At 51.6% G+C, this 23,611-nt stretch overlaps 8 protein-coding genes across 12 annotated transcripts in view; 3 read left to right on the forward strand and 5 right to left on the reverse strand.

Annotated features, from left to right (window-relative positions):
* LOC121589088 (regulator of G-protein signaling loco) overlaps positions 1-4,570 on the reverse strand; it is a 40,762-nt gene extending 36,192 nt beyond the window's left edge. For 2 of the 3 annotated variants that reach the window (XM_041907721.1, XM_041907720.1), the window contains exon 1: positions 693-4,567. In XM_041907721.1, the coding sequence (XP_041763655.1) occupies positions 693-3,728 (3,036 nt within the window). In that variant the 5' untranslated portion in view covers positions 3,729-4,567. Of the gene's footprint in view, positions 1-692 lie in introns of all 3 variants that reach the window. The other variant, XM_041907722.1, reaches the window with a different exon arrangement.
* Positions 4,571-4,644: 74 nt separating this feature from the next.
* On the forward strand, positions 4,645-6,354 carry LOC121589089 (tRNA pseudouridine synthase A). The gene is made up of 2 exons (XM_041907727.1): positions 4,645-5,435; positions 5,513-6,354. Exons 1-2 carry the CDS (start codon positions 4,883-4,885, stop codon positions 6,313-6,315), a joined length of 1,356 nt encoding a protein of 451 aa, XP_041763661.1. The 5' UTR covers positions 4,645-4,882; the 3' UTR covers positions 6,316-6,354.
* A 10-nt stretch (positions 6,355-6,364) lies between these two features.
* LOC121589091 (MYG1 exonuclease) lies at positions 6,365-7,764 on the reverse strand. Its single transcript, XM_041907732.1, has 2 exons — positions 7,655-7,764; positions 6,365-7,591 (listed from the first exon to the last, which is right to left on the reverse strand). The coding sequence occupies exon 2, from the start codon at positions 7,506-7,508 to the stop codon at positions 6,429-6,431; it is 1,080 nt and encodes a 359-aa protein (XP_041763666.1). The 5' UTR covers positions 7,509-7,591; positions 7,655-7,764; the 3' UTR covers positions 6,365-6,428.
* A 255-nt stretch (positions 7,765-8,019) lies between these two features.
* LOC121589095 (28S ribosomal protein S18a, mitochondrial) lies at positions 8,020-8,694 on the forward strand. The gene is made up of 2 exons (XM_041907737.1): positions 8,020-8,170; positions 8,242-8,694. Exons 1-2 carry the CDS (start codon positions 8,071-8,073, stop codon positions 8,625-8,627), a joined length of 486 nt encoding a protein of 161 aa, XP_041763671.1. The 5' UTR covers positions 8,020-8,070; the 3' UTR covers positions 8,628-8,694.
* Positions 8,695-8,704: 10 nt separating this feature from the next.
* On the reverse strand, positions 8,705-9,843 carry LOC121589094 (COMM domain-containing protein 2). 2 transcript variants are annotated; one of them, XM_041907734.1, is made up of 4 exons: positions 9,703-9,843; positions 9,501-9,631; positions 9,352-9,429; positions 8,705-9,274 (listed from the first exon to the last, which is right to left on the reverse strand). In XM_041907734.1, exons 2-4 carry the CDS (start codon positions 9,565-9,567, stop codon positions 8,733-8,735), a joined length of 687 nt encoding a protein of 228 aa, XP_041763668.1. In that variant the 5' UTR covers positions 9,568-9,631; positions 9,703-9,843; the 3' UTR covers positions 8,705-8,732. The 2 variants fall into 2 exon arrangements, with proteins under 2 accessions (XP_041763668.1, XP_041763669.1); XM_041907735.1 differs by having other exon boundaries at positions 9,698-9,843.
* A 1,434-nt stretch (positions 9,844-11,277) lies between these two features.
* On the forward strand, positions 11,278-12,249 carry LOC121588335. Its single transcript, XM_041906127.1, has 2 exons — positions 11,278-11,459; positions 11,532-12,249. The coding sequence occupies exons 1-2, from the start codon at positions 11,362-11,364 to the stop codon at positions 12,175-12,177; spliced, it is 744 nt and encodes a 247-aa protein (XP_041762061.1). The 5' UTR covers positions 11,278-11,361; the 3' UTR covers positions 12,178-12,249.
* Positions 12,250-12,618: 369 nt separating this feature from the next.
* On the reverse strand, positions 12,619-16,284 carry LOC121589475 (cullin-5). Its single transcript, XM_041908419.1, has 5 exons — positions 15,473-16,284; positions 13,879-15,401; positions 13,677-13,797; positions 12,909-13,592; positions 12,619-12,825 (listed from the first exon to the last, which is right to left on the reverse strand). Exons 1-5 carry the CDS (start codon positions 15,482-15,484, stop codon positions 12,688-12,690), a joined length of 2,478 nt encoding a protein of 825 aa, XP_041764353.1. The 5' UTR covers positions 15,485-16,284; the 3' UTR covers positions 12,619-12,687.
* Positions 16,285-16,641: 357 nt separating this feature from the next.
* Positions 16,642-23,416, reverse strand: LOC121590802 (8-oxo-dGDP phosphatase NUDT18). Of its 2 annotated transcripts, none has more exons than XM_041910804.1 (2): positions 23,327-23,416; positions 16,642-19,043 (listed from the first exon to the last, which is right to left on the reverse strand). In XM_041910804.1, exon 2 carries the CDS (start codon positions 18,014-18,016, stop codon positions 17,006-17,008), a length of 1,011 nt encoding a protein of 336 aa, XP_041766738.1. In that variant the 5' UTR covers positions 18,017-19,043; positions 23,327-23,416; the 3' UTR covers positions 16,642-17,005. The 2 variants fall into 2 exon arrangements, with proteins under 2 accessions (XP_041766738.1, XP_041766740.1); XM_041910806.1 differs by having other exon boundaries at positions 16,642-19,040; positions 23,327-23,413.
* Positions 23,417-23,611: the final 195 nt, after the last annotated feature.

Raw genomic sequence — 23,611 nt, forward strand, 5'->3', positions numbered from 1 at the left:
CCCGTCGGTGGATTTCCACGCACAGTCGCAACCAATACTGTACACGCCAAGGGGAAGAGATTACTCACGACGATGCTGAGTCGTCGTCACACGACAACAATCTAGACAGCATTGGCCGACACAAACAGCTCTCTTGCTCCGTCTCTCGTTCACTGATTGTTTTTGTGTACGGAGATGTACCGCGGCGATCAACCCTAGCATAGTACGTCACGAATGTTTGTATCGCATTCTTCGTCATGGGATTTTCTAGGAACGGTAATTAATAGAAAGCAGTTAAGAGCAGCTAAAATAGATACATACAAATCACATTACATCATTGAACATGCGTACAACCCAGTAATGCCCCTTGGGTAAGTAGAGAAGCGTACACAAGTTGCTTTAAAAGGGTGGAAAATAAAGAGGGTCCTATGTAAATACGTTTCAATGACCACCTGATTCCGTTGAGGGCCGGTACGTCTGAGCAGCATGTGAATAGACATTAAATTAATAACCAGATGGACCTTATTCGTCAATTCAGATTACATTGAACCCCAAGACCTAACGCGTCTTATCAACTACTGCCGAACTAAAGAAACTCGTCCGGTGCAGCGCACATCAACAAATGATAAACATATCTTCTTTTTGATGTAACGACATCGGAGGTTATGTTGAACTACAACTAATGCCAAACAATACTCTCCCAACGCACTTACCTCATCATACCGCAGATCCGGCTCGCTGTACGTTGCCTCCAGAATCTTCATACCGCTGAGCCGCCGTTCACGTTCCTTCTTTTTGGCCGCCACCGCCACCAGCTCACCCTCGCCGTAGCACACGTCCGGCGCCACACTTTTACCATGCTCGACCGGCTTCGATCGATCCTCGCCCTTGGCTCCGCCGAAGCTTCCACTTCGCAGCTCCTGCAGGCTGCCCCAGATGGCGGAAAACCCACCGCTCAGCCGTTTCGTAGCCCGGCTTTTTCTACCGGGCGTCCCACTGCCATGGAGGACGCTTTTGTTCGCACCATGCCGTAGACTGTCCTCGCCGTCGTAATACATCTCACCACCGCCAACGCTCAGTCGCTTATCGCCGCCGCCGTCGTCACCGGCACCACTGTCGCGTGCACCACCATCAGCACCACCAACGCCGGAGGAGGAAAGGGTGGAAATGTTTTCGAAGCTAACCGATATGGGGCGCGGCAGCCCAAACACTTTCGGACTCAGTTTGTACGCCGTCATCTTATCGCCCCCGCGGCGACCGTGTACCGATGCGTTCTCGTCGGCCGTCGGTGCCATGCCGTGTACGGCGGCCAGCTTGCCGGTGCCCGCCTTCGCCGTGTGCGTTGTGCACGCTTTCTTGGACCGTTTCACCGGCTTCAGGGGCTGCAGGAACACGTGCTGGTTGGAGTGGTTGGTGTTGCCGGCGGACCGACTGACCTCATCGCTAGCTGCACCCGCCGGTCCCGTGCATCCGGACGAGATGAGCGTCAAATCGTCGATCGAGAGTTTCACCTTCAGCCGCTCGTACGCTTCCGCATCGAGCAGCATCCGTTCGTTGATGTCTTCGTCACCGTCGGTCGGTTTCTTGCCGAGCGACAGGATCATATCGTCACAGGACCGGGCGGCCAGCAGGCTGTTCTTCACGTTGTCATTGTTGTACCGTTCCAGATCGAGAAACAGCTCCTGCATCGGCGGCACATCGATGGCACGTTCTTCGACCACATTGCCCTGCTCGTCTAGCGTGCGGCCGCACGTCCACCGATGCTGCGCCTCCTCCTGCTCCATCAGCTCGGACGGCTCCGCATCTTGCATACAGTTCAAAGCATTCTCTTTCGTAGGTGATCGATCCGGGGAGAACGGCTTCGGATCGGGCCTGGCGCGCACCGTCAGCCGATCCACGAACGGTGACATTCCGGACGACGTCGATGGGAAGCTGTAGTCGGCCGATTTTGATTTGCCGTGCGAAATTTGCAGCCCACTCCGCCCGGAAGGACCCGCACCGTCCGGAGAGCATCCCGCGCCACCCATACTCCGGATGTTGCGTATCGGATCCATCTTGGGCGGAATCTCGTTAATAATACCGACCGGGCGCAAAAAGGGATGTGATTTGCGGCAGTGGGCCCGCACGTTCGCTATCTGCTGCTGCTGTAGCAGTCGCTGCTGGGCCGGACCGAGCATACCCGGAAAGTCGACCAGCAGTATGCGGTCCGAGATGTTGCGGCAGTCGTTGTGAAACCCAATGCCCGAGTCGGAGTTGCTCGACGTGGTGGTGATCTCGCTGTGGTTGCTCGGTTGCGGCGAGTTCGCCGCCAGCATGTCATGCGCATCCATATCCATCCCCGCCCCGCGTGGGTTAAGCCGCGGGTCCGATCGATTGCGCGGGAAGCCACGGGCGGCACCGGCAGCGTCCAGATTCAAGCTCCTAGCGACGGGCGGCTTGCCGTACCCGCCCGGGCCGCCGTCCGCTTTGAGCGGCGACTTTAAGCTGTACATGCTGCGTATCAGATTGACCACGTACTCGGAGTTGGAGGGAAACTCGAGGCACAGGTTCGTGATCGGATCCTTCGTGCAGACGATGCGAAACAGGGCCGCCTTCTCCAGATGCACCTCGTGCTCGACCAGCTTCCCATCGATCACAAACACGTGGCAGCTGTTCGAGATGACCACGTCCTTGCGCGGGTGGCTCAGCACATCCGCACTGTCGCACATCAGCCCGTCGGCGTAGATCGCCGACGTTACCAGGCCAAAGTAGCGGTTGTCGCTCTCGCTGCTGCTGCTAACGTAGCTGAGCCGGGCCGAAGCGTACTTCGCGATCAGATTGTTGCTCGTGTTGGTCAGATTCAGACAGGAGGGCAGTATCGTCATCAGCACCGTCGTTGGGTTGCGCTTCTCCTGCCGCATCTTGCGGATGCAGCTGCGCACCGTCTGCAGCTTCGAGCTGGTGGCAATCTGCTTCGGCATCTCGATCGTGCCCAGATAGCCCACGATCGCCTGGTACTCGAGCGAACCCTCCTGCCCGGGGCCCTGGCCCGAGCCGGACGGGCGCACCAGCACCGATTCGTCGCCGACCGCCCCTCCCAGCTGTACCGAGCGTACCATTGCACTGACGTTGGAAATATCACAGCTATTGCTGGCATTCGGGCTGTGGATCACGTTGTACGCGGTGGTTGCTCCCGGCGGTGTGGTATCGTTTACCACGCACTCTTCCGGCCCATTTTCACCGCCCAACAGTAACGGTTTGATCGGGCTGCTAGAGCCCGCTGCTACCATCCGGTCCGGGGCACCACCGCCGGAACTGCAGCCCTGTGTGTTGGCGCGCGAGAACTTGGTCTTGTGCGGGTACTTGGGGCGGGTGCGTTGCTGCTGCGCACCGTGAAACAGGATGTCCTCATCCGAGCTGTCCGAGTAGTAGTTCTCCGCGATGGCCATGCGTATCGTGCCGTGCGTGGTACCGATCAGCTGCACCACCGATTCGTGCGGCAGCTTCGACACGTTCAGCCCGTTGACCGAGATGAGAAAGTCTCCGGCGCGCAGTCCGGCCAGATCGGCCGGCGATCCCGCCACGATGCAGGACAAGATGCAAGGTTGCTGGCCGGATATGGTGAACCCGAACCCATTCGAGCCGCGGTTCACTTCCACTGTACGATTACCATAGTTGGATCGTTTCTTGCGTCGGCGATGCGCTGCACCGCCACCGCCACCACCGCCACCACCACCACTACCACCAGCCCCCACTCCTCCTGCATGCATGCTGGATAGATAGGGCTAAAACCTTCTGCACAACCTTCTCTTAAGCGTCCAAAAAGTGTCTTGTATTCTTGTACGGGGCTACTGCAGCATCGTTCACTGTCCGAATTCAATCTGCCTTGCTGCAGCAACATGCAAAGCAGCCACTCACATTCCAATCCGCTATTTGTACACAACACTTCCTGCTTGCTGCGAACGGTACCATCTCTTGCGCTCTTGATATTGCTCGTATTATTTGCTTAATGCTGTCCGCATTCCTTCACCACTGGGCGATGATGCCATTTAACCGAGAACAACAACAAGCGTCACCGAGCGCAAATTCCATTGCCGCGGATGATGATGCAGCGCTCGCAGCGGAGATGCACCGATTTTCCCTCCCCCAAATCCGCGGATCAACTTTGCCACTGTAGGGCTCGTTTGGCTTAGAAAGTTTTCCACTGCCCAACCACTCGCGATCGGATGGGTTTTTTTTTTTGCCTTTCCCTCCTGTGGAGCTGCCTGATCGTAGAAAGCTGTCAATTATGAAGCCAGCGCGCAGCCTCCGCGATCGATCTTCTTGTTCGCTTCTTCCTCCTTCTCTGCAATCTCGCTTCTTGTTCGGGCGGATGTGAAACGCGAAATCGGACGTGCCCAAGCTGCCGAGCTACACTTTGCAAAACAACGGATTTTCACACACTGCGGCTGTTTGCCACACGCAATGCACAATTTCAAACGTTTTAACTCACTTTTAACAATGTCCTACAGTACGCTAAATCCGCTTGGCGACGGTTTGTGCTAGCGAAAACAGAAGATTTCGTTACAAACGTAAACAAAACGAACCCCCTTTCGCGTTTCTTCTTCTTCGGCGTCGGTCAAGGTAAGCACACGCGAAAGGTGTGTCCAGCTGTCAATTTGACAGTTCGTGTGGCATCGCATTTGACGTTTCATGACCGTCGCCAGCGACTCCAAAACGGTGCGAATTTCCCTCGCCGCCGACGTCGGTTTTTGACGTTTCGCGACGGTTTTGCGACGGAAAAAGCTCGCCTAGTGTGCGTGTGTGTGTGTGTTGGTGGCCAAAAACATCCGCCTACCCCATCCCCCACGGTAACTTTGTCAACAGAAGAGAATCACGCACCGGCACACAACCGGGCGATCGTTCGCCGTGCATTTTCTGCTCAATGTTTTCGTGCTTCCGGCGTGCCGTTGCATTTGCAGTAGATTTTCACCGTGCCACAGCACAGCTCACGGAACAGTGCGCACGGAAGCTGTGCACAGCGCCCGCAATAGACGACGGTGTGAGGCAACGTTTTGCAGCCGAACTTGCGGCCGCGGTGGAAGTGAAACTAGCGGCCAAAAAGCAAGAGGCACAGAAGCGAATGGAATCGCGCAAAACCAAACAGGAGGTGCAGCAGCGGTACAATGGTGCGGTCAAGCGGCGCAAGTGGGAAGATCCGCCCGAGGATCCGGAGGCGGTAAAAAACTTCGATCCCGCGTCGCGGGTCAAGCGGCGCAAGAGCATCATCCTGCTCGGGTACTCGGGCGTGAACTACTTCGGCATGCAGCGCAATCCGGGTACGAAAACGATCGAGGAGGATCTGCTGCGCGCGATGCTGAAGCGGGAGTGGATCAACGACGAAGGGTTCCGGCAGCCGCAGCAGATACAGTTCCAGCGAGCGGCCCGCACCGATAAAGGCGTGTCGGCGGCCATGCAGGTCGTGTCGATCAAGCTGCGTAAGGAGCATACCCCGATGCACCGCGTGTGCGTATCTCCCACGATGCACACAATTCATCGCTCTGCTTATTTTCAGCTGACAATCTGGACATCGAGGCACTCAACTCCGAGCTGCCCGAGGACATCCGGGTGTATGCGGTGAAGCGCGTGACGAAAGGATTCAATTCCAAGACGAACTGCGATGCCCGTACCTACACGTACACGCTACCGACGATAGCGTTCGCACCGAACGAGGAAAAGGTCGACCTTCAAACGTACCGTCTGCCCGCGGAACGGCTGGCTCGGGTCAACGAAGTGCTTGCCCTGTACGTGGGCACGAAGAACTTTCACAACTTTACCAGCCGCAAGGAGTTTCTCGATCCATCCGTGAAGCGGTTCATCATGTCGTTCGAGTGTGATACCCCCTTCCTGCCGGAAGGATCAACGGCAGAGTTTGCCACGATTAAAATCAAAGGGCAAAGCTTCATGCTGCATCAGATACGGAAGATGGTGGGCCTCACCATAGCGGTCGTGCGCGGCCTCGCGGAAAGCGACATTATCGAGAAAGCGTTCGGCCAGGAGCGGTACGGCATCCCGACGGCACCCGGGTTGGGGCTAGTGCTGAGCAGAATTCATTACGACAAGTACAACAAGCGGTACGGCGAGGACGGTTGCCACGAGACGCTCGAGTTTGAGAAGGAGGAGCCAATGATACAGGAGTTTTTCAAGCGCCACATCGCATCGACCATCGTCGAGACGGAGCTGAAGACGAACTCGATGGTTGAGTGGCTGGAGAAGCTGCCGCTGCACAGCTACGAACCGAGGGACGAGAATGAGCCGAGCGAGTGGAAACCACGGAATAGGAAAGCGTCCGACGATCAGGATGACGATGACGAATAAAAACAACTGGCCTTGTTATATTGCATTAGGCAAACACTATCGAGCAGCATTGCTTCTTTCTTTCCAATGTTTTATTTCCATGAACATGTTCAATGATTCTACGAAATCCGTGCTCATTCGTCTTCCTTTGCCGCCAAACTAGCTATTGCCATCTTGAGCGCACCTTCACGCGTTTTGTTACCACCAATGAAGCCGGTCTGGTGGCAAAAGTTCGATCCCGCAATACCCGACACCTTCTCTAGCTCCTCGTCCCGTACTCCGCGCCACGGTTTGGCCAGAAACTTGCGACACACAAAGCTGGCTGGCTGCAACGGCACGCAAATGACGCGCCAATCGTGTTCCTTATTGCAGTAGATCACGTACTTGGCCTGCCCGACCAGATTCTGCTCCTGCTCCAGCTGATACAGATGCTCCTTCCACGGGCACGGTTGTTCGAGCTCTAAAATCTCCCCCGACTCGTGCAAAGCCATCCGGTTGGCCAGCCCCTTCGACACAATATCGCGTGCCGGCCACCAGCAGCTGGCGTAGTACGTCACCTTATCGACAAACTCCAGTCCCACGTACGCTTTGGCCTTCTCGAACCGCTCCAAACAACCCGGCGCTGGCGTCGGTTCGTTCCATCGCGAATTGAACGCACCAACGCGCCCGCTCAGATGCGTCGAAATGTTGTACCGTGGCTCGCCGCCCTCGAACATCGGAACACCGTTGTCGATCGCGTCGATCTCGCTGATCAACCCATCGTACACCTTCGTGTAGACCGCCCGCAAGCATTCGGCACTCGGTTCCAGGTTCAGCTTTTGCTTCAGTACCCGCTTAATCACTTCCTCGCCGAAGTACGTGTACACCAGGCCGGCGGAACTGAGCCGAATGTCCCACTTCACGTTCAGCTCGGGCCGAAGCGACCGCAGCGTATCGTTGAACGATGCCTGATGGTGATCATACCGGTGCCGGGCCCGATCGAACGTAGCCCCAACGTCCACCACTACGTCACACTCGTCCAGCTTGCTCGTGTCCCGCGTGCGGATGATTTCGGCCGACGCGTACTGGGGCAGCTGTTGCAGCATGAAGCATGCCAACACTTCGTCGCAGTGGAAAATGCCATCATGTGTACCAATTTTCACCGAAGTCCCCGAAGCCGGGGTAGGAAGATCGTCCTTGAAGCGCTTGGCCTGTTCCGAATCGTTGGTTGCCATTGTACTGAGTTGTTTGAACGTTGCACGTTGCGGGAGTTTTGAGCCGGGGACGGAGCGCCAAGTGGAGACGAAAATGATGTTTGCTGTGGAGTGAACGGAACGCGCTAAAATCCGGCCCAGTGGAAGCAACATTTCAGCAAATTTACCTATAATCCGGCGTATACAGTTTAGTTTTTGTAATATTTAAGCGAAAATATAAATTTAAACATAACCTCACTTTCTTCCCTTTGGTTTGACAGCTGCACACTAGTGATGGGTCATCATAATCGCACCCACGGCTCGGAATCGCTTCCAAGCATAGCTACACCGGTTCCGTCCGCTACGACGGCTCCAGACGGTTCCAACGATTTCGACGGCTCCGGCTACCGACTAGCAGCTCCTGAAAGGCTCCAGTTGGCTTCGAGTTCGGAATTTTGCACCTACCTTCCGGAACCGCTTCCGACTTGGATGTAGCGATTCCGCGGGATTAACCGATTCGGGAGCGATTCCGGATTTTTGTTCAATTTACCCATCACTACCGCAGACCGTCAGCGAATGAAAACAAACACTCCAAACAACGACGATGGCTCTTTCGGTGTGGAGCAAATATTCGGCACTGAACAAAATTACCACCAATATTCTTCGAAACTTTTCGCTCTCCTCTGTTAATCAGCTAAAAGAAAGTAAGTTTAATCGGTTTTGCTATAAGTGCTCGCGGTAACAACGCTCTTAATCCCACCTCCCTGTTTCACAGTCAAAGAGGTTACCGCTAACGATACGCTCGTAATCAAAGGAGAATATGTTCCGTCGCCCCGGCAAGACACACTGATTCCGCAGCTGCTTGAGGCGCGCCAGAAGGGCGAACGGTTCTGTCCACAGTGCACGCTCGGGCTCGATATTAAGCACACCGACGTGCTCATTCTCAGCCAGTACGTGCGCTCCGATGGATGCATGTTGCCGCGCCGCATTACGGGATTATGTAAGCGACAGCAGCGGCGCATGGGCGCGCTGGTAACAATGGCACAGAAGGCCGGCCTAATGCCGAACCTGAATCCGGCGACCAGCAAGCGTGATCCCAAACAGCGATACCAATGGAAAAAGTACAACAAGTATTTCGATGAGCAAACAATTAAATGTTGATCCCGCTCGCCCCCCCCCCGCCCTAAACGAAGGATAAAGCGTAGCGCATTTTTTTGAAACACTCTAATCGTGGAATGTGCAATTGATAGTGGATTTATTAGAAATTTAGCTTTGCGTTGGCTTAACATAATTCCGAACGCGGCGGGTACGTGCCTCCAGCAACGCCTGCTCCAGCACCTGTATCATGTGTTGCAGCATGGCCGGATCCGTTTCCGCCAACACCTCCCTCCGGGTGGGCGGTTGCTTCGTTGTCTCTGTTTCCAGCGCATGATCCACCGGCTCGGGGTGCAATTTGTCCCTGTACTCGCTTACACACTCCGTGTCGAGATGGAACTTCATCTTAATAACCGGCGTCGCTTGCGATCGTATCGTGCGGGAAGCGATACGCCCCTCGATGCGCCACTCCAGATCACGGAAGTACAGCTCGTCCTGGCAGGAGGCGCGCAACACATTGTCCACCAGCGTGCGCTTGCTGGTTATGAATTGCCACAGTATCTCGGTTTGCTTTTCGTTGATCGTTTCCAGCGCCGCTTGAACGACGCTGTGGAACTCACGCTCCGAGAGGGCGAGCTTCGTGCTGTCGATAAGCAGTGCGACAAGCGCTTCCAGTGCACCGCGCACAGTTTCGTACGTGGTTGATAGTTTCTCTAAAACCAAACAAAACAAAAAACAGAGTTCATTGTGTGATTTTGGGGGTGTGGAGTAGGAGGAACACGATCCCTACTTGCAGCTACGGTGCATTTCTTCTCGTTGATTCCCGAGTTTATGTACTCGATGGCAAGCTTGCAAAACTCAATCAGCACTGAAACGGAACCAACATCAAACCACTCGTCACTAAACAATGCGAACATTTTGTTTGCGTATTTACGTTACCTTCTTCCGGTTGATCTAACAAAAAGCGCAACTGTTTTGCTTGTTCCGGTCGAATTAGGCGAGCCATTGGTGGGAGCTACCCAGCTCGATTACGAGCAAGATTGATACGAACTACCGGTTTTTGTTTTGTACTGTGCAGATAAAACAAAGAGAAAGAAGGTCAGTATAGATGTTATATAGATTTATGTACATTTTACATTACACTTTTACTGTAAGATGAAATGGTCCAAAAAAGGCTTCACTGTTTAGTTTTCTGTTTGCGATACAATCTGTAGCCCAAAAGCAACAACAAATGCATTTTGCACTTGCTGGATTAAGCGGTAGTTAGACGTGCACTTGCTGGATTAAGCGGTGGTTAGACGCGTTCACGCACCAACCCAGCTGACTAGTGGTGGGAGCTCGAAATCGAACCTACCCAATTCCAATTCTGTGTTCGGAATCAATTCCAGAGTTTGTTCCGGATCCGATTCCGGAGTTGAATCTGGGACCGGCTCCGGAATCGATTTCTGGAGCGGAATCGGCTCCGGAATCAGAATCATCTTCGGAATCGACCTGGGAATCGCTATTTGCTCCGGTATCGGAATCAGGCTTGACTCCAGAAATGGAGTTAGCTCTAGAATGAGAATTAGTTTTTGAATTGAAATGAGAAGTGTGGGAAGCGAAATAAGTCCGGGAATCTCCAAGTAAATAGATCATTTACAAGTAAATTTTGATTCTTCCCAAGTGCCACAAATCCACTAAACGACCACTAAACGGCTTCTAAACGACTCAAGTTCTCTACCTAAACGGAATATAGAAAGACTTCGTTTAGCAGACGCCAAACGACTCATGCATTCTAAAAATAGCAAAAAAGCTGGTGGCGCTATCTGTTGGTGGGATACCCCAACCAGTTGAGCTTCATCGCTTGGAGGAGAGCTTTCTCATTTCCTCTGTACTGTTGTATGGTTTCGCATTGAAGTTATGCATCGCTAGAACTAGAACGGCGATACGATTGTTTAAATACTAAACTCCAACGGAAACCACCAGCACTGAAGCAAGTGAGATTTGAGCAATGGTCATTGGTGTTGATACCCACGTATCTAACCACACGACCATTTATATAGATTTTTGCTCAGAAAGTTAGAAGGCTATATAGGTCATAATAAAATGCAACTTGTCGAAACACATTGCAAGAAAAGGATAGCAATATAATGATGAGTTGTAATACGCCATCTATTGATCAAACCAATGAAGCTGTGGAGCTTTCATTTTTTTTCTATGGATATTCAATTTTCCAGTCGTTTAAGCTTAATCTGTGGCGCTTGGGTTTGCCGCTATCAACACGTAGCATCATTGGACCCAAACGTCTATTCCTATGAAGATGCCGAAACCGACTCCGTTTCGAAGCCAATTCTGATATCAGAGTCAATTCCGATGTCGAAGCAGATTTTGATTCCGGAGCCAATTCCTTCTACTTCTACTTCTAGTTGGCGAGAGGGGATGTATCCTCCTATGCTGTACAAACGTTTGTTTTAAACAACATATTCAGAGGCTTACTCTCTCTTTTAGACTTCAATTTAGACTTTTTCAGGAGCCAATTCCGGAACCGATTCCGAAGCTGATTCTGATTCCGGAGCCGATTCCGACTCCGGAGCTGAATCCGGAACAAATTCCGGAGACGATTTCGGAATCGATTCCAAAAACTGATCCGGAATCGATTGCAGAAAACTTCGAAGCTAGCCGGAATCGATTCCGACGAAATCTTCATTTTTTCCCATCACTACAGCTGACGTTTGCCACAACAACCGACTGCTGTTCGTTTTTGTTTGTCATTCCCGCCGGTCGTTCGTTGTGCAAAAATCGCAATAATTCGCTTCCAACGATGAGCTTAAATTTTGGTGAAATTGTTGAACCATCCACCCGGGCCTTTTGGGACGATTACGATGAGGAGGCAGCGGAGGAAGAATCGACCTTCGGCACGTACGTCTAACTTCACCTTCAGTACTGAACAATTGTAATCCCCAATCTAACTCACGTTGCGTTCCGTTGCAGTTTGGAATGGATTTGGTACCACAATCAGGAAGAGTCGACCGATGAGCAGGAGATGCAGAAAACACTCCAACACCCGTTCGATTTCGTTCTGATCGAGGGTCAAAAGGTGGGCGGATTCGTCGGCAAGGTGCTCCAGAACGGCCAGTGCAAGCCGGTCTGCCAGCTGTCCTGCGGCACGGTGAGCGTGTTCCATCTGCCCGCCGAAAAGCTGCTGCTCTGCGTGTCGGAAGAGCTGGAGCCGAATCTGTTTGGGCCGATTACGCAAAAGCTGTCCCGCTGGCTGGAGGCGGCGGAAACCGTTTCCACTGTATCGCTGCAACCGGCCGTCCTGTACAAGGGACTGGCCGAACACGAGCAGGAAAAGGTTTGCTTCATCAAGGTGCTAGGCGGATCAGGGGCGGAAAGTTCGCTCGCAGACGTTGGACCGCTGGAAGCGCCGAATGTAATCACGGGTGTGGCAGCCGGTGCCGCAAGCTATAGGAAGTTCAGCGGAAAGCCGGCCGCCATTTACGGCTGCTACCTGGACTCGGTCATACTGGATTCGGTATCATCTGCACCGATACTGCGACTGCTGAAGGCACTCCGTGTGCCATGTGCCGATCGGTACGAGCTCAAATTTAAAGCGAGTTCGAACCTTTACATGTAACGCGTGTCGTGCCGGTGGTGGATAACGGTTTTGGGGGAAGGTTTTCCAATAAATAAATGTAATTAAAATGTATGTGATAAAATTTTAAATAATTTTCCATTGAAAGAAACGACGACACACACACACACGGGCGAGTCTATTTCTCTTTTTCTCTTTTATTACTAACTGTTTTCAGCACATCAGGTTCGGAGGTTCGGAGCTGATTACGATGATATTCCACTGTAAGTGTTCTCACCTCTGCCGTGTTAGGTGACGCGTATATCCAGTGTAGAAAATAAAACAACAACAAATAATCGGCTCCACGCCAAAGTGAGTTCCCGTGTCCTTCCCCCTTGGAAAAGCCCTTTCTTCCTTACGCCTGTGTGTATGTGTGTCTGTGGGTTCAGTCATCAAAATCAAATTGCTAATGCTATGCCGGGCAAAGCTGTGCCCGTGTTTTTCACCATTTCACCGGCACCTTCACAGTTGTATGCTGTTACTGTTCAATCGCTTGAGGCGTTTGTCGACGCCTTACGCCATATAGATGAAGGTATTGATGTCATCGTCATCTCGTCGCATGTACTTATGCTCTATTAACCATTCCAGCTGCTCCTTGATCATTTTCTTCGATGGCAGGAACATGTTTTTAAGTATATCGACCAGTTCGGCCTGCAAAAGAACAGAGAAAGCACATATGATGAAATCCAAGCAAGCAAAGACAAACATTCATAAACTAAACAATCAACCCGTACCTGTAGCGCAGCATTGCTTAACCGTTTGCGCATCTTCATGATCTTGATGATTGCCTCCTGCGTGCGCAGTATTCGTAGCTGCACGATCGACTGATTGTCCTCCTGCTGCGAGCGCTCCGTGCTGAGCTGCAGCCGGCCCACCAGATTGACCTTACCGCGGCGCTGCGGTTTGCCGTTCTTGATGATCGCAAACTCCTGGTTCACCCAGAACAGCGTGTTCTCCGTAAAGTCCTTTGGATTGCTGATGGCCGGTTCGTACACGAGCAGCTGGCGCTTCAGCTTGGGAAACGCGACCAGCGACCAGAGCGTGCGCCGCAGCTCCGGATCGGGCAGCTCGGTCGCGAGTCGCAAGTTCTCGTACGAAACCTTCTCGTTCGGGCGCTGGTTCCACGCGAACAGGACCGCCATCTGGAATGTCGTCACGTCCAGATCGAACCGGCCCGTGTTGTTGGCGAACGTGATCGTGCCGTTGCTCATGTGATGGTACCACTGGAGCTTCCGGCCCGAATGCTTCTTCTTGTAGAACTCTTCCACCTCCGGAATGTAGTCTTCGAGCTCGAGCGGCAAACTGACCGACACCCGCTCGGAGCCGCGGGCCCACGCACCGGCATTCAGGATCTTAATGTTAATCGCATCGTGGCGCGTCGTTTGCGAACGGAACTGAGTATTCAAATCTTCACTAACCTGAACGGGAGGGTAAGTGGGGAGAAAGATGAATTAATTTCCAATGCTAGTGACCGCTATGCACTATGCCCCGCGAGTGCTTACCTTAATATCCTGAAACATTCGAGCCAATTTATTCACATAATCCGCCGGCATACCAACCTCCCGCAACCATTCCACCATGTCCTCCTCCTTTTCGCTGTCGGCGCTAGAGTCGAGAATGAGTCTGGGGAGGGGAAAAAAGGAAAGGAAAGTCCCCGTTGAAGCACGCATTCCATGCACCCTTGGCGAAGCACATTACACTTACCTGCGCGTTAGGTGAGCCTTATGGTACCGCATAAAGACATCCTTATTGCTTACATACTTGAGCACCAGCAGTACGTCCTTGAGACGAGATTCGATCTCCTCGGTGGTCAGCCGCTTGCTGAACGGTGTCCGCCGCAGCAGCATATCACAGTAGTTGGCCAGCAGCTCGGGACACTTCGACTCGGGCGTCGATATCTTGATGCCACGCGCCATCGCCGTGTTCGACGTCGGCAGCTCCAGCTTGAACAGCGTAATGTCGTTCACGACCGTCTTGAACGCTTTGTCGCGCGCGGTCAGAAACCGGGGATCGTCGTTGAACGCTTCCTTCACCAGATCGCTGAACCGGCGGAACAGCTTCAGCAACCGCTCGACGTACTTCTCCGAATCCTGCGTAATGATATCGGCCGCCGCCACCATGTCCGCCAGCCCCGCCTGCACGATGTGGTTCTCCAGATCCCGCAGCATCGGATCCACCCCACCCGCTACGCGATCCAGCAGGCGAAACATTAGCTGCAGCCGCTGCGTTTCACGTGCCTCGATCAGTGGCGCACATTCGGCCAGCAGCGTCGGCAGGTGGTCCCCGATCAGCACGGTGACGCAGCACTGGCCGAGGGCGGTGATGCTGCCCGGCTCGAGGTACCGCTCGCCACGCGCTTCCTCCTCGCGCAGCTTCGCGTCCGCGTACTCCATGAAGCTCTTCACACCGTTCGTCTGCAGCTGTTCGCTCGCCTTCAGCCGGTAGAAGGCGGACGTGGCGTGCAGGTAGGCCGCCTCAAAGTTCTCCCTATAGATCTCCAGCTTGTCCTCCGTGTTGGAGCACAGATTGACGTAGCTTTCGCGCACACCGATCACGAGCTGCGAGTCGAACGCTTCCCCATTGCGCTCCGCGTGCACCAGCTTCATGGCGGACTCCTGCAACCGGTGCTTGATGTTCATGAAGATGCTCTGGTTCCACGAGTCCAGCATCAGCTTGCGCACGATCGAGTCTTCGGCGTGGTTGGGCTTTTTCGAGGAACTGCTGCTACTGCCGCTGCTGCTGCCACCACCACCACCACCGCTGCTGGTACCCGCTCCGGACGCACAGGCCGACGAGTTGTGGCTCGAACCGGCCCCCGTGACCGTGGCCGACGACGAGGAGGCGGACGACGAGGAAGCGCCACCGCCGGACGACGAAACCGAGGACGACGAGCTGCCCTTGCTCTGCAGACAGCTTTCGAGCTTCGCGAACGGCAACGGCAGGTAGTTGCTTTGCGTGAAAAACTTGCGCCACTCGACGATGTACGCCTTCAGCAGGGCTTGCTCTTCGCGCTGGGCCAGCACGCGGCACTGGGCCTGCTTGATGTACGCCACGATGTCCTGCTGCAGGCTTTCGTGTATCTTCAGCGGCCCCTTATCGTCCCACAGGCACACCAGATGCACGGCGAAGAACAGCTCCTGCCATTCGGACGGTGTGACGCGCTCCTGCTTCAGCAAGCTCAAAACAACGGGCCGCATGCTGGGCCATTTGTCCTCGAAGGTTGAGTTCTGGGGGGAAAGAAACGCGTTAGCCATTTGCGTATAATTAGATTAAAATATCGCATCGCTAAACGATTTACCTTTTGCATCATTTTGAATGGTTAGTTTAGTGGCAAGCTTATCTCCTTCTCGATGTACCGATGGGTGGTGGGTTTGCAGTCGATTACGAATGGATTCCAATGTTTTACAACCGTGCTACAATCTTCCTACTATGCTCGTTTCGCATAACCATCGCAAACGGGCCTTCCAACGATGAAACGAAGCAACCTTTTTCCACCGTCACAATGCCGACCGAAGATCTACTTACACAGCTAACTAATGCACTTTTGAGGTCACACAATCTCCACCGTAACCCTTGCACCTATCGCTAACCTACATGTGGGTCGGTCTGTTTTCCGGGAGGGGGTGCAACTTCTGGTGCACAGGACAATTCCACCCGATGCCAATTACGTGGTGGATAAGTTTAACAGCAGACGGATGCACACAAATTCATGCGTGCCATGATGCTTCCGATTCGCTTAGCCGCTGCTCACCTTGAAGACGTGCCGGAATACGAAGAGAAAGTTTTGCGACCCGATAATGTGGAACGTTGTCGCGTTTTTTTTTTTATTGGCTGTTGTGTTGCTAATCAATGCTGCTCCTTTGCCTCTCTCTCACACTCGAGCAGCAGCGGTCAAACTACGGCACAGGCGCGAATAAAGCATGTACACACTAAATAACGATGAAAAATGCCACCAAGAACATGGCTAATCAGCCGGCAATAGTGAGAAGCAGCAGTTAAAAGGTTGTTTTGCTGAATTGCGGTTAAAAACTGCCAGCCCGATTGGTTCGCGTACGAGCCGGAGCGATTTTCAGTGAGCTGAGCGTTTGGGTATTTTTGGAGAGGGTGAGACAGCGGGAGAAGGGAGAATTTACGAATGACAGATGACAAGCCGTTGCGCACGGTGGGATCGCCCTTGTGGCTATCGACAATGACAGTATGTAAAAAATGCTTCTTTTTGTTTCGTTATTTTCCAATGGAAAACTTAAATTAGTTTATTACTACAGCTATACAACAATAAAATGCAAATACAAACAGTAAAAAAATCTTGTTTAACAACCTATTTCAACAGCTGCATCAAATGCAGTTTTGTCCTGGAGGGTCAAGATTTTTACAAAAAATACGTTATTGTGTTTCTAGTATACAAACAGCTGTTCGTGCAATAAGTTCTTTCGAGGAAATGAGTCAACAATTATTGCAGCGTATGGTCCATGACTTAATAAATAGTTTTATTCAACAACTTTGTATTTCATCTTTAAAAATTACCACTTGTAAATTGGTAGCACTTAAATTGCCGTGTGTGTCTTGGTTTAAGGTAGGCTTATGTTTGGCTTCTATCATAAAAATCGTACGATTAAAATACTTGTGCTTCTTTCAAATAATTCCCCCGCTCGCACCAACCTACACATAAATCAACGCTTTCCAACGTAAAGCTCAACGAATACCTTCGAAACCTATAGAAAAAGAGGAGTATTTTCAAGTCCGCTCACTTCCGATTCCACCGTAAAAGCAAATGTACAGACGACAGACGACTCTCCACCCTACAAAACGAACCCGCGCCACGCCACAACGACTATCGTACCACGTGCAGCTGAAAGGTGGCATTTTTGCCAGCCACGGCCACCGCGAGCCGAGCACTCAAATCCTTGCTCAGCTCGTGCCAAATGCACTTCCCAATCAGCGAAACCGACTCGATCGACGGTCGGCAGATGACCAGCACCGTTAGGCACAGCCCGTCCGTCGGATTGGCCTGCGTCCCGCTGGTATGGTGCTCCACGCTCAGCACACCGTGCGGCCGGTGCTGGGGCAGATCCGCTCCGAACAGTTCGATCATGAACTTCTTCAGCGTGGAGTGAAGGCTACGACCCGGGTGGATTTCCACCGTCGGAAAGTGGTAGGCCGTCTTTTCGCTCAGCAGCACGTACACCGCGTTGGTGCTTTTGTTCTTGATCGCTACCACCACCCGCAGGTAGTTCTTGTAGTGGGCCTTCCGGGCCGGCAAGATCTCCCGGTGCCAGTTCGGATCCTTCGGCTGCCGTTTGCGATAGTTGCGGGCCAGCTCGACCACCGGCAGGATGTCGTTCGCCCGCAGGGACAGTTCGTTCAGGTTCTGGCACCACTTCGCCTGGATCGATTCCTGGTCGGCCTGGGAGGGTGTTTTCAGCTCCCCGCCGATCACGTTCCCGGTGAGCACGAAGCGAAACCACGACCCGCCGGCCGTTTCCACCGCCAGCAGTGTGGTGATCTCCACCTTCAGGCCCGTCTCCTCCAGCACTTCGCGCACGCCAGCCTCCACGATCGTTTCGCCCGGTTCCATGCGGCCCGCCGGCAGGTACCACTTGCCGGCGCACGATTCCTTCGCTTCCTGCATCATCAGCACCTCGCCGTGATCGTTCACGATCACGCACGCGACGACGTACGTGACCGTTTTGCCCACGATCGGTATGTAGTCGGAGGAGGCGAGCGGTTTCACGCCCTGCGCTTCGGTGGCCGCATTCTGCTCCTCGAGCGTAAAATCGCACAGCTCGCTCGTCAGCTCGTCCAGGTACTGACCCTCGAGAACGCGCACCAGGTTGGTTTCCATCGTTCTGTACCGACCAACGGGTGCTTTCGATTTTAGTTTGGAGATTTGGATGGAATGTACACAGCTTCGTTTCACTCGGTAGTTTATAGGTTCGTTCGCACAAAACACCACACGATCATCAAACGCTACACATCCATCCTCCGAACTTCTTACGAATCAAAGGCTTTGAATGATCCACAGTCTCCAAATGTCGCAACGGCGCCACTCAAACCACGACCGAGGGCGTACTGTTGTCTGGGCACCATCAAACCATCAAATCTCTTCCACGAACCACAAACACTGTATCTCATCAATTATCGCACTCTTCCACCCGTGGTAGGAACGCTCGACACTAACGCACGCTCTCACCCGCGATCGAGTGGAATGGCGATTGAAAACAGGTTGCAGGCTTGCTGGCTCGGTCAGCTCGACTGCCTCGGCTGCCTTTGTGTGTGGCTACGTAATCTTACGGACCGTCGACTGGCGGCGTCGCAAACCACCTCCTGCCGTGACCGTGATGTTAGGAGAAATCGTTTTCGGACACCCTCGGTTCCCTGCCTTCCCGAGTGGCGTTGAAAATGCTGGAGGACCCACACGTCCCACACACAAACACACCGGGCGGGTTCGGTCCACCACAGATTGCCGCCGCTACAAATTCATTCACCTTTCGCCGTCCTAAAGTTTATCAGCTCTTTCGTCGTCGTCTCGTACAGCAAGATCGCATTAGGGAATTAGAGGGCAGTGCCACACGATCGTGATGATGGTGGTGGTGGTGTGTTGCGGTTTACCGTTTCCAAATCGCCCGCGGGAAATTCACAACACAGAGTGCGTGGTGGCGGTAACGTAGCGTGAGGTTTTACTTTCGATTCTCTCCGGTACACGTGGCCTATTTGTGTGCGCGTTCCAGAATGGTTGGCGTATGATGATGATGATGATCGCGCGCACCTTTTGCGCCGCCGAGAACACACGCGCGTCCGTTCTAGAAGAGGATGAGATTCGTTCGCTTCGTTTCCGAGAAGATCGGTTGGATTGAAGATAATGATAGCTGCTGTGGGGAGAGATTGGAAGAGAAGAGAAAAGGCACAAACGGTGAACGGTGATCGGTGAGCGATAGATAAAGAAAAGAAAGGCGAGAAACTGAAACGATCCGACTGTGGGCATGAATGAAACAAGGGGGTTTTGGGGAAGGCAGGAATAGATAACATTGATGTGAACGATGTAAACATAAATTCGAACATTTCACAGCACATCGATCGTTGAAGGTTTGCTTGGTACAGCCCAGAGCATTTTTTTTCTTAATTTGATTCGGTTCATCATCTTACACTAAAAACTGAAAACAGTTTGGGAAGAAAAAAGGGTGACTCCATAATCAACGGTTCTACTCCACCAGCAATTTCCATTCAAAATTGTAGCACTGATGTTTAATGGGTGGCTTTAAAGGTAAAGTTATCATAATATTAGCACATTATTGTACCCTTCTCTCACTCTCTCAGGGCGATCGAGCCTTATTACACTATCATTCGCACACGGAAGGAGTATGAATGTTTTATGAGAGCTTAAACTACACTTTTAGCAATTGCACAACAAAGCAAAGCCCAACAATAACTCCCCCAGCCAGGGAGGGTTGGGATTAATCAGCTACAAAGGGTACGTAATTAACGAATACAGCAAAGGAGGAAGGAAATGGTTCCGTTTCGATTGAAACAGCAATTAAAAACGTCCGAAACCGAGACCGAAAACGGTACCGCGGTAAATTAAGTGCAGAAACAAAAAATCGGTATCGGTCTGCAGAATACCATAGTATGGTGCGTGTAATAGTGCTTGTACAATGGCATGTTTAGCTAGTAACATCGTTTTGCAAAATAGAGAACGAAAGAAGAAACAAAAACACGAGAGCCAACGTTTCGAAAACGATCGCCGTAGCAAAACTAAGTTTTTCATCGCCAGTAAATCGCTATCCCGTGGTGCTATCGTTAAGTGTACAAACCAACAATATGATCGTTACGAGTTCAAATCTCGGAATGGACCGTAGCACCTCCTCCCCCATACTTTGCAGGATTTTTGATAGTTATTGTCTTTAGGGTTTTGTTACTAAGGGTACATTAAAATCACACTCCCCCTTACGATTGTGTTCCGAGAGCCTAAGTAGGCTGAGACCGCCAAAACCGCCGTCAACAGTTTCTGCGCGTATCTGCATGTGCGCATTGTCGTCGACAAATAAGAACAAGGAAAGAAGGGACAAGATAGAGACAGAAACAAAAATGGGTATGTGGTGGTGCGTGTGCATGAATTCCAAGTTTTTTTATGCACTGCATTTTACATCTGTTTGTCGCCAACGGTCCTACGGTGACGGCCACACCACAAACCAGACTTTTCCACGTTTTCTGCGCGCTATCTGCCGAACCAGATCGATCGATCGTGTGGGGTACCGCTGCTACTGCCACTGCTGCACACCCATTTTGCTTTGCCTGATCAGTCCGGAAATCTCGATACGGCCCAGTTGGGTCGGTCGGTGTGAAACCACTTTTCTTTCTACCGCCTTCTTTGCCTTTTTTGTGCTACTACTACTACTACTACTACTGCACCTGCGGCTTTTTCGCACCTTCCAAACGTGGAAAAACGAAGGCACATGCAAAACACAACACCCAAACAAACTGACCGAAGCCCCGTGCGGGCTTATCCCCATGGGTCCATCGGTCTTGCCATCCACCAACCATTCCCCCCAATTTTCCTCAAACCCCACTATGCACCACCGAAAAACACCCCTCGGCGGAGGAGAAAGCTGCAGTTTGCGGTTTTTGTTTTCAATGATGATGATGATGATGTGCTGGCTTACAACAGCAGCAACAGCATACCGTATTAAAACCAAAACAGCAATAAAATTTACTTCAGCAAAACAGCCGTTGTGGGTGGGGTGGGTTGTTGGGGTTGGGATAAAGGTGAATGATTCCATTTTGTCTGCACGCATTGTTTGCTGGCGCATCGCGTTTGCTCGAGATCGTGATAGAAGCGTCTTTTTGGCAAAAGGGAAGCGGCAAGCGCACGAGCGATGGGCGAGCCCCGAGTAGGCTTTGCTTCGATGATATCATACGCCAGCTATTTCGGCAATTAGTGCTGTGTTCCGTACGGCTGATTATGCTCAATTTGGTGTGTCTGGGGAGGTAGGTGTGTGTGTGTGTGTATGTGCGATTATTATCAGAAGCGTTTGCACTTTACGGGGAGAAAACAAACCATCCATCGAGGGGCACTTGTTTCTGCGTTTTCTTCTTGGAGAGAGGCATGGTTCGGAGCAATGTAGAGCCTTGTCCTGCGGCGAATCCTTTGGCAACCAGCCGAGAGACTTGTATTCTCCATGTGCTTGTGTATTAGTGGTGGGAGCTCGGAATCGGACCTACCCGATTCCGTGTTCGGAATCAATTCCGGAGCCAACTCCGATGCTGGAATCGATTCCGATTCCGAAGTAGATTCCGGAACCAATTCCGGAGCCGATTCCGGAGCAGTTGACTTCGGAGCTGATTCTGGAGTTGATTTCGGAGCCGATTCTGGAGTTGACTTCTGAGCCAATTCTGGAATAGGCTCTAGAATCAATTTCATTATCGGAATACGCTACAGAATCAGAATCGGCTCCGGAATCGGAATCAGCTCGCAATTTACTCCGGTAGCGGAATCAGTTCTTTGATTGAAATAAGTAGTTTCAGAAGCGAAATCAATTCGAGGTTATGTCTATTCCTTAAAGATATGCCAAAATAGACTCCGTTTCGCCACCGATTCTAATTTCAGAGCCAATTCCGATTCCGGAGCTAATTTTGGAGTCGATTCCAATTTCGGAGCCAATTCCGGAATCGATTCCGGAAACTGATTCTGAACCTACTATCCAGAATTGATTCCAGAAAATCGTTTTTCCCATCACTACGGTATATATCGACAGAATTTGTCGCACTTTCGAAAGCCAGCAAATAAAAATTGGTTTATTTCAGCACATTCTGTTTGCATACTTCACATTTTATTTACAATTCGTTGCCCACTTTCTCGACAATGCCCAACAACGGGCAATGAGTGCTTGGATGGTAGAAAAGGGGATAAAAGAAAAAAAAACTGTCATCATTCCCCACCACGCTACGAAACGGTACGAAAGGAATGTGACCCACAAAGGGCAGCATGGGCGCGAATCGATGCCGTACGAAGCAAACAAAAAAAAAAACCCAGAACCGTAAGGAACGTCAAGGTGACTCATTACGCATAAATAAGCATGCTGATGTTGTTTGCTTATTTGAATAAAAGAAATGTGACTATCGTGGCACACCGATCGGCTAATGCTTACGGACACACAGTAGGTGTTATTCTGTCGCGGATGTGATCGTTAAATCGCGGGCTCGATCATGGCGCACTGGCCAACGGCAATGTTTAATGCTGGAGTAAGTACATTAAAATGATAATGTTTATTAGGTCAAATATCGTTATGGGAGCATTAATATGTTTAATGATGTTTCAGAGGAATGTTGTGATTTCCAAACAAAACAATAATCCCATTCACAGCATCTTACAGTAAGGTATTGTGTCATCGTGGATGAGATCGAACACGGACAAAATAGTCACACCTTTGACGATGGTCAGTTTCTGTGTTTGCATATCTTATGATCCAATCCTTTGAAAGCATCCCATCCGAACACGCATCATCCAAACGGGGTTCGAAAGAAGGCTGGAATTAATCGTACGCCTTTTTCGGTTATGATGTAAGCTGCTTTATGGTGGACTGAGCGTTGCCAGGGAAACAAAACTTATGTAAAGTAAGCTGAAACCATAGCCGGGGGGGATGAACAGCGCGCACAGACTTGCTCACATCTTCGGATACGGTCTGAAGGTTAGCGAAAAGGATGGACGCTGTTTAGAGGCGTCCGTATAATCCGCATGATAAAAGCGATACTAACGCATACCATCCACTAACGTGATCGTTGTTGTAGATGATAATTATGATCATAACAAGTCACGCTTGTTTTAGCGTAACAGATTGCGAATATATATTGTAGCAAATCAAACAGATTAACTACATTCTTTCTTTCAAGACGGTTTGTTTACTGATGCACCCTGCACACATACACACATCTCACCAATGGTGCAACTGCAGCACTGCAGCTATTAATAGTGCAGTGCAGCGCATTGCGCATTGCAGTGCTGCTGCTGCTACCTGTTGTTGCACGCATGGGGGTGACACTTTCACTTGCATTTCTTTTCCTCCGTCCCACATTGGGCAGTCGGGAAAAGTAACCACTTTTTCACCCACAATCGATTTCTGGCATGGCGAATGGATTAGCGCGGAAAACAGCTACATACCTGGGACACAAGTTTTCCCCTTCCAGCGCAACGACGAAAGGTTGTTCCACTCGCAGCACACCTAATTATTGCTGTGACTTCACAATGTCTTTTCGATGCTAAATTCCAGCAGCACTGCCCGTGATCTAGCTCACAGCGCGTTTTCGGTTCCCCCCAAAAACAATGCTCCAACTACAATCACAAACGAATCTAGTGACCCGTCCGAAGCAACACCGTTTCCACCTCGATCGAAACTAATCCCGGAGCTGGTGGTCGTACAACTGGCGTGCCGTTGCCGTCGTCCTC

Source organism: Anopheles merus, chromosome 2R (genome assembly GCF_017562075.2).
Source record: "Anopheles merus strain MAF chromosome 2R, AmerM5.1, whole genome shotgun sequence".
Classification (NCBI taxonomy): Eukaryota; Metazoa; Arthropoda; class Insecta; order Diptera; family Culicidae; genus Anopheles; species Anopheles merus.

What these genes read in the sequence shown, in the direction of transcription:
- LOC121589089 (XM_041907727.1), top strand. Translation starts at nt 4,883, where the DNA reads ATGTTTTCGTGCTTCCGGCGTGCCGTTGCATTTGCAGTAGATTTTCAC. An exon ending in GGTCGTGTCGATCAAGCTGC is followed by an intron (nt 5,436 to 5,512) that starts GTAAGGAGCATA and finishes GCTTATTTTCAG; the next exon opens with CTGACAATCTGGACATCGAG.
- LOC121589091 (XM_041907732.1), bottom strand. Translation starts at nt 7,508, where the DNA reads ATGGCAACCAACGATTCGGAACAGGCCAAGCGCTTCAAGGACGATCTT.
- LOC121589095 (XM_041907737.1), top strand. Translation starts at nt 8,071, where the DNA reads ATGGCTCTTTCGGTGTGGAGCAAATATTCGGCACTGAACAAAATTACC. An exon ending in TGTTAATCAGCTAAAAGAAA is followed by an intron (nt 8,171 to 8,241) that starts GTAAGTTTAATC and finishes CCTGTTTCACAG; the next exon opens with TCAAAGAGGTTACCGCTAAC.
- LOC121589094 (XM_041907734.1), bottom strand. Translation starts at nt 9,567, where the DNA reads ATGGCTCGCCTAATTCGACCGGAACAAGCAAAACAGTTGCGCTTTTTG. An exon ending in GTTAGATCAACCGGAAGAAG is followed by an intron (nt 9,430 to 9,500) that starts GTAACGTAAATA and finishes GTTCCGTTTCAG; the next exon opens with TGCTGATTGAGTTTTGCAAG. An exon ending in GAAATGCACCGTAGCTGCAA is followed by an intron (nt 9,275 to 9,351) that starts GTAGGGATCGTG and finishes GTTTGGTTTTAG; the next exon opens with AGAAACTATCAACCACGTAC.
- LOC121588335 (XM_041906127.1), top strand. Translation starts at nt 11,362, where the DNA reads ATGAGCTTAAATTTTGGTGAAATTGTTGAACCATCCACCCGGGCCTTT. An exon ending in GAAGAATCGACCTTCGGCAC is followed by an intron (nt 11,460 to 11,531) that starts GTACGTCTAACT and finishes GTTCCGTTGCAG; the next exon opens with TTTGGAATGGATTTGGTACC.
- LOC121589475 (XM_041908419.1), bottom strand. An exon ending in AAGGCTCACCTAACGCGCAG is followed by an intron (nt 13,798 to 13,878) that starts GTAAGTGTAATG and finishes TCCCCTCCCCAG; the next exon opens with ACTCATTCTCGACTCTAGCG. An exon ending in GAATGTTTCAGGATATTAAG is followed by an intron (nt 13,593 to 13,676) that starts GTAAGCACTCGC and finishes CCTCCCGTTCAG; the next exon opens with GTTAGTGAAGATTTGAATAC.
- LOC121590802 (XM_041910804.1), bottom strand. Translation starts at nt 18,016, where the DNA reads ATGGAAACCAACCTGGTGCGCGTTCTCGAGGGTCAGTACCTGGACGAG.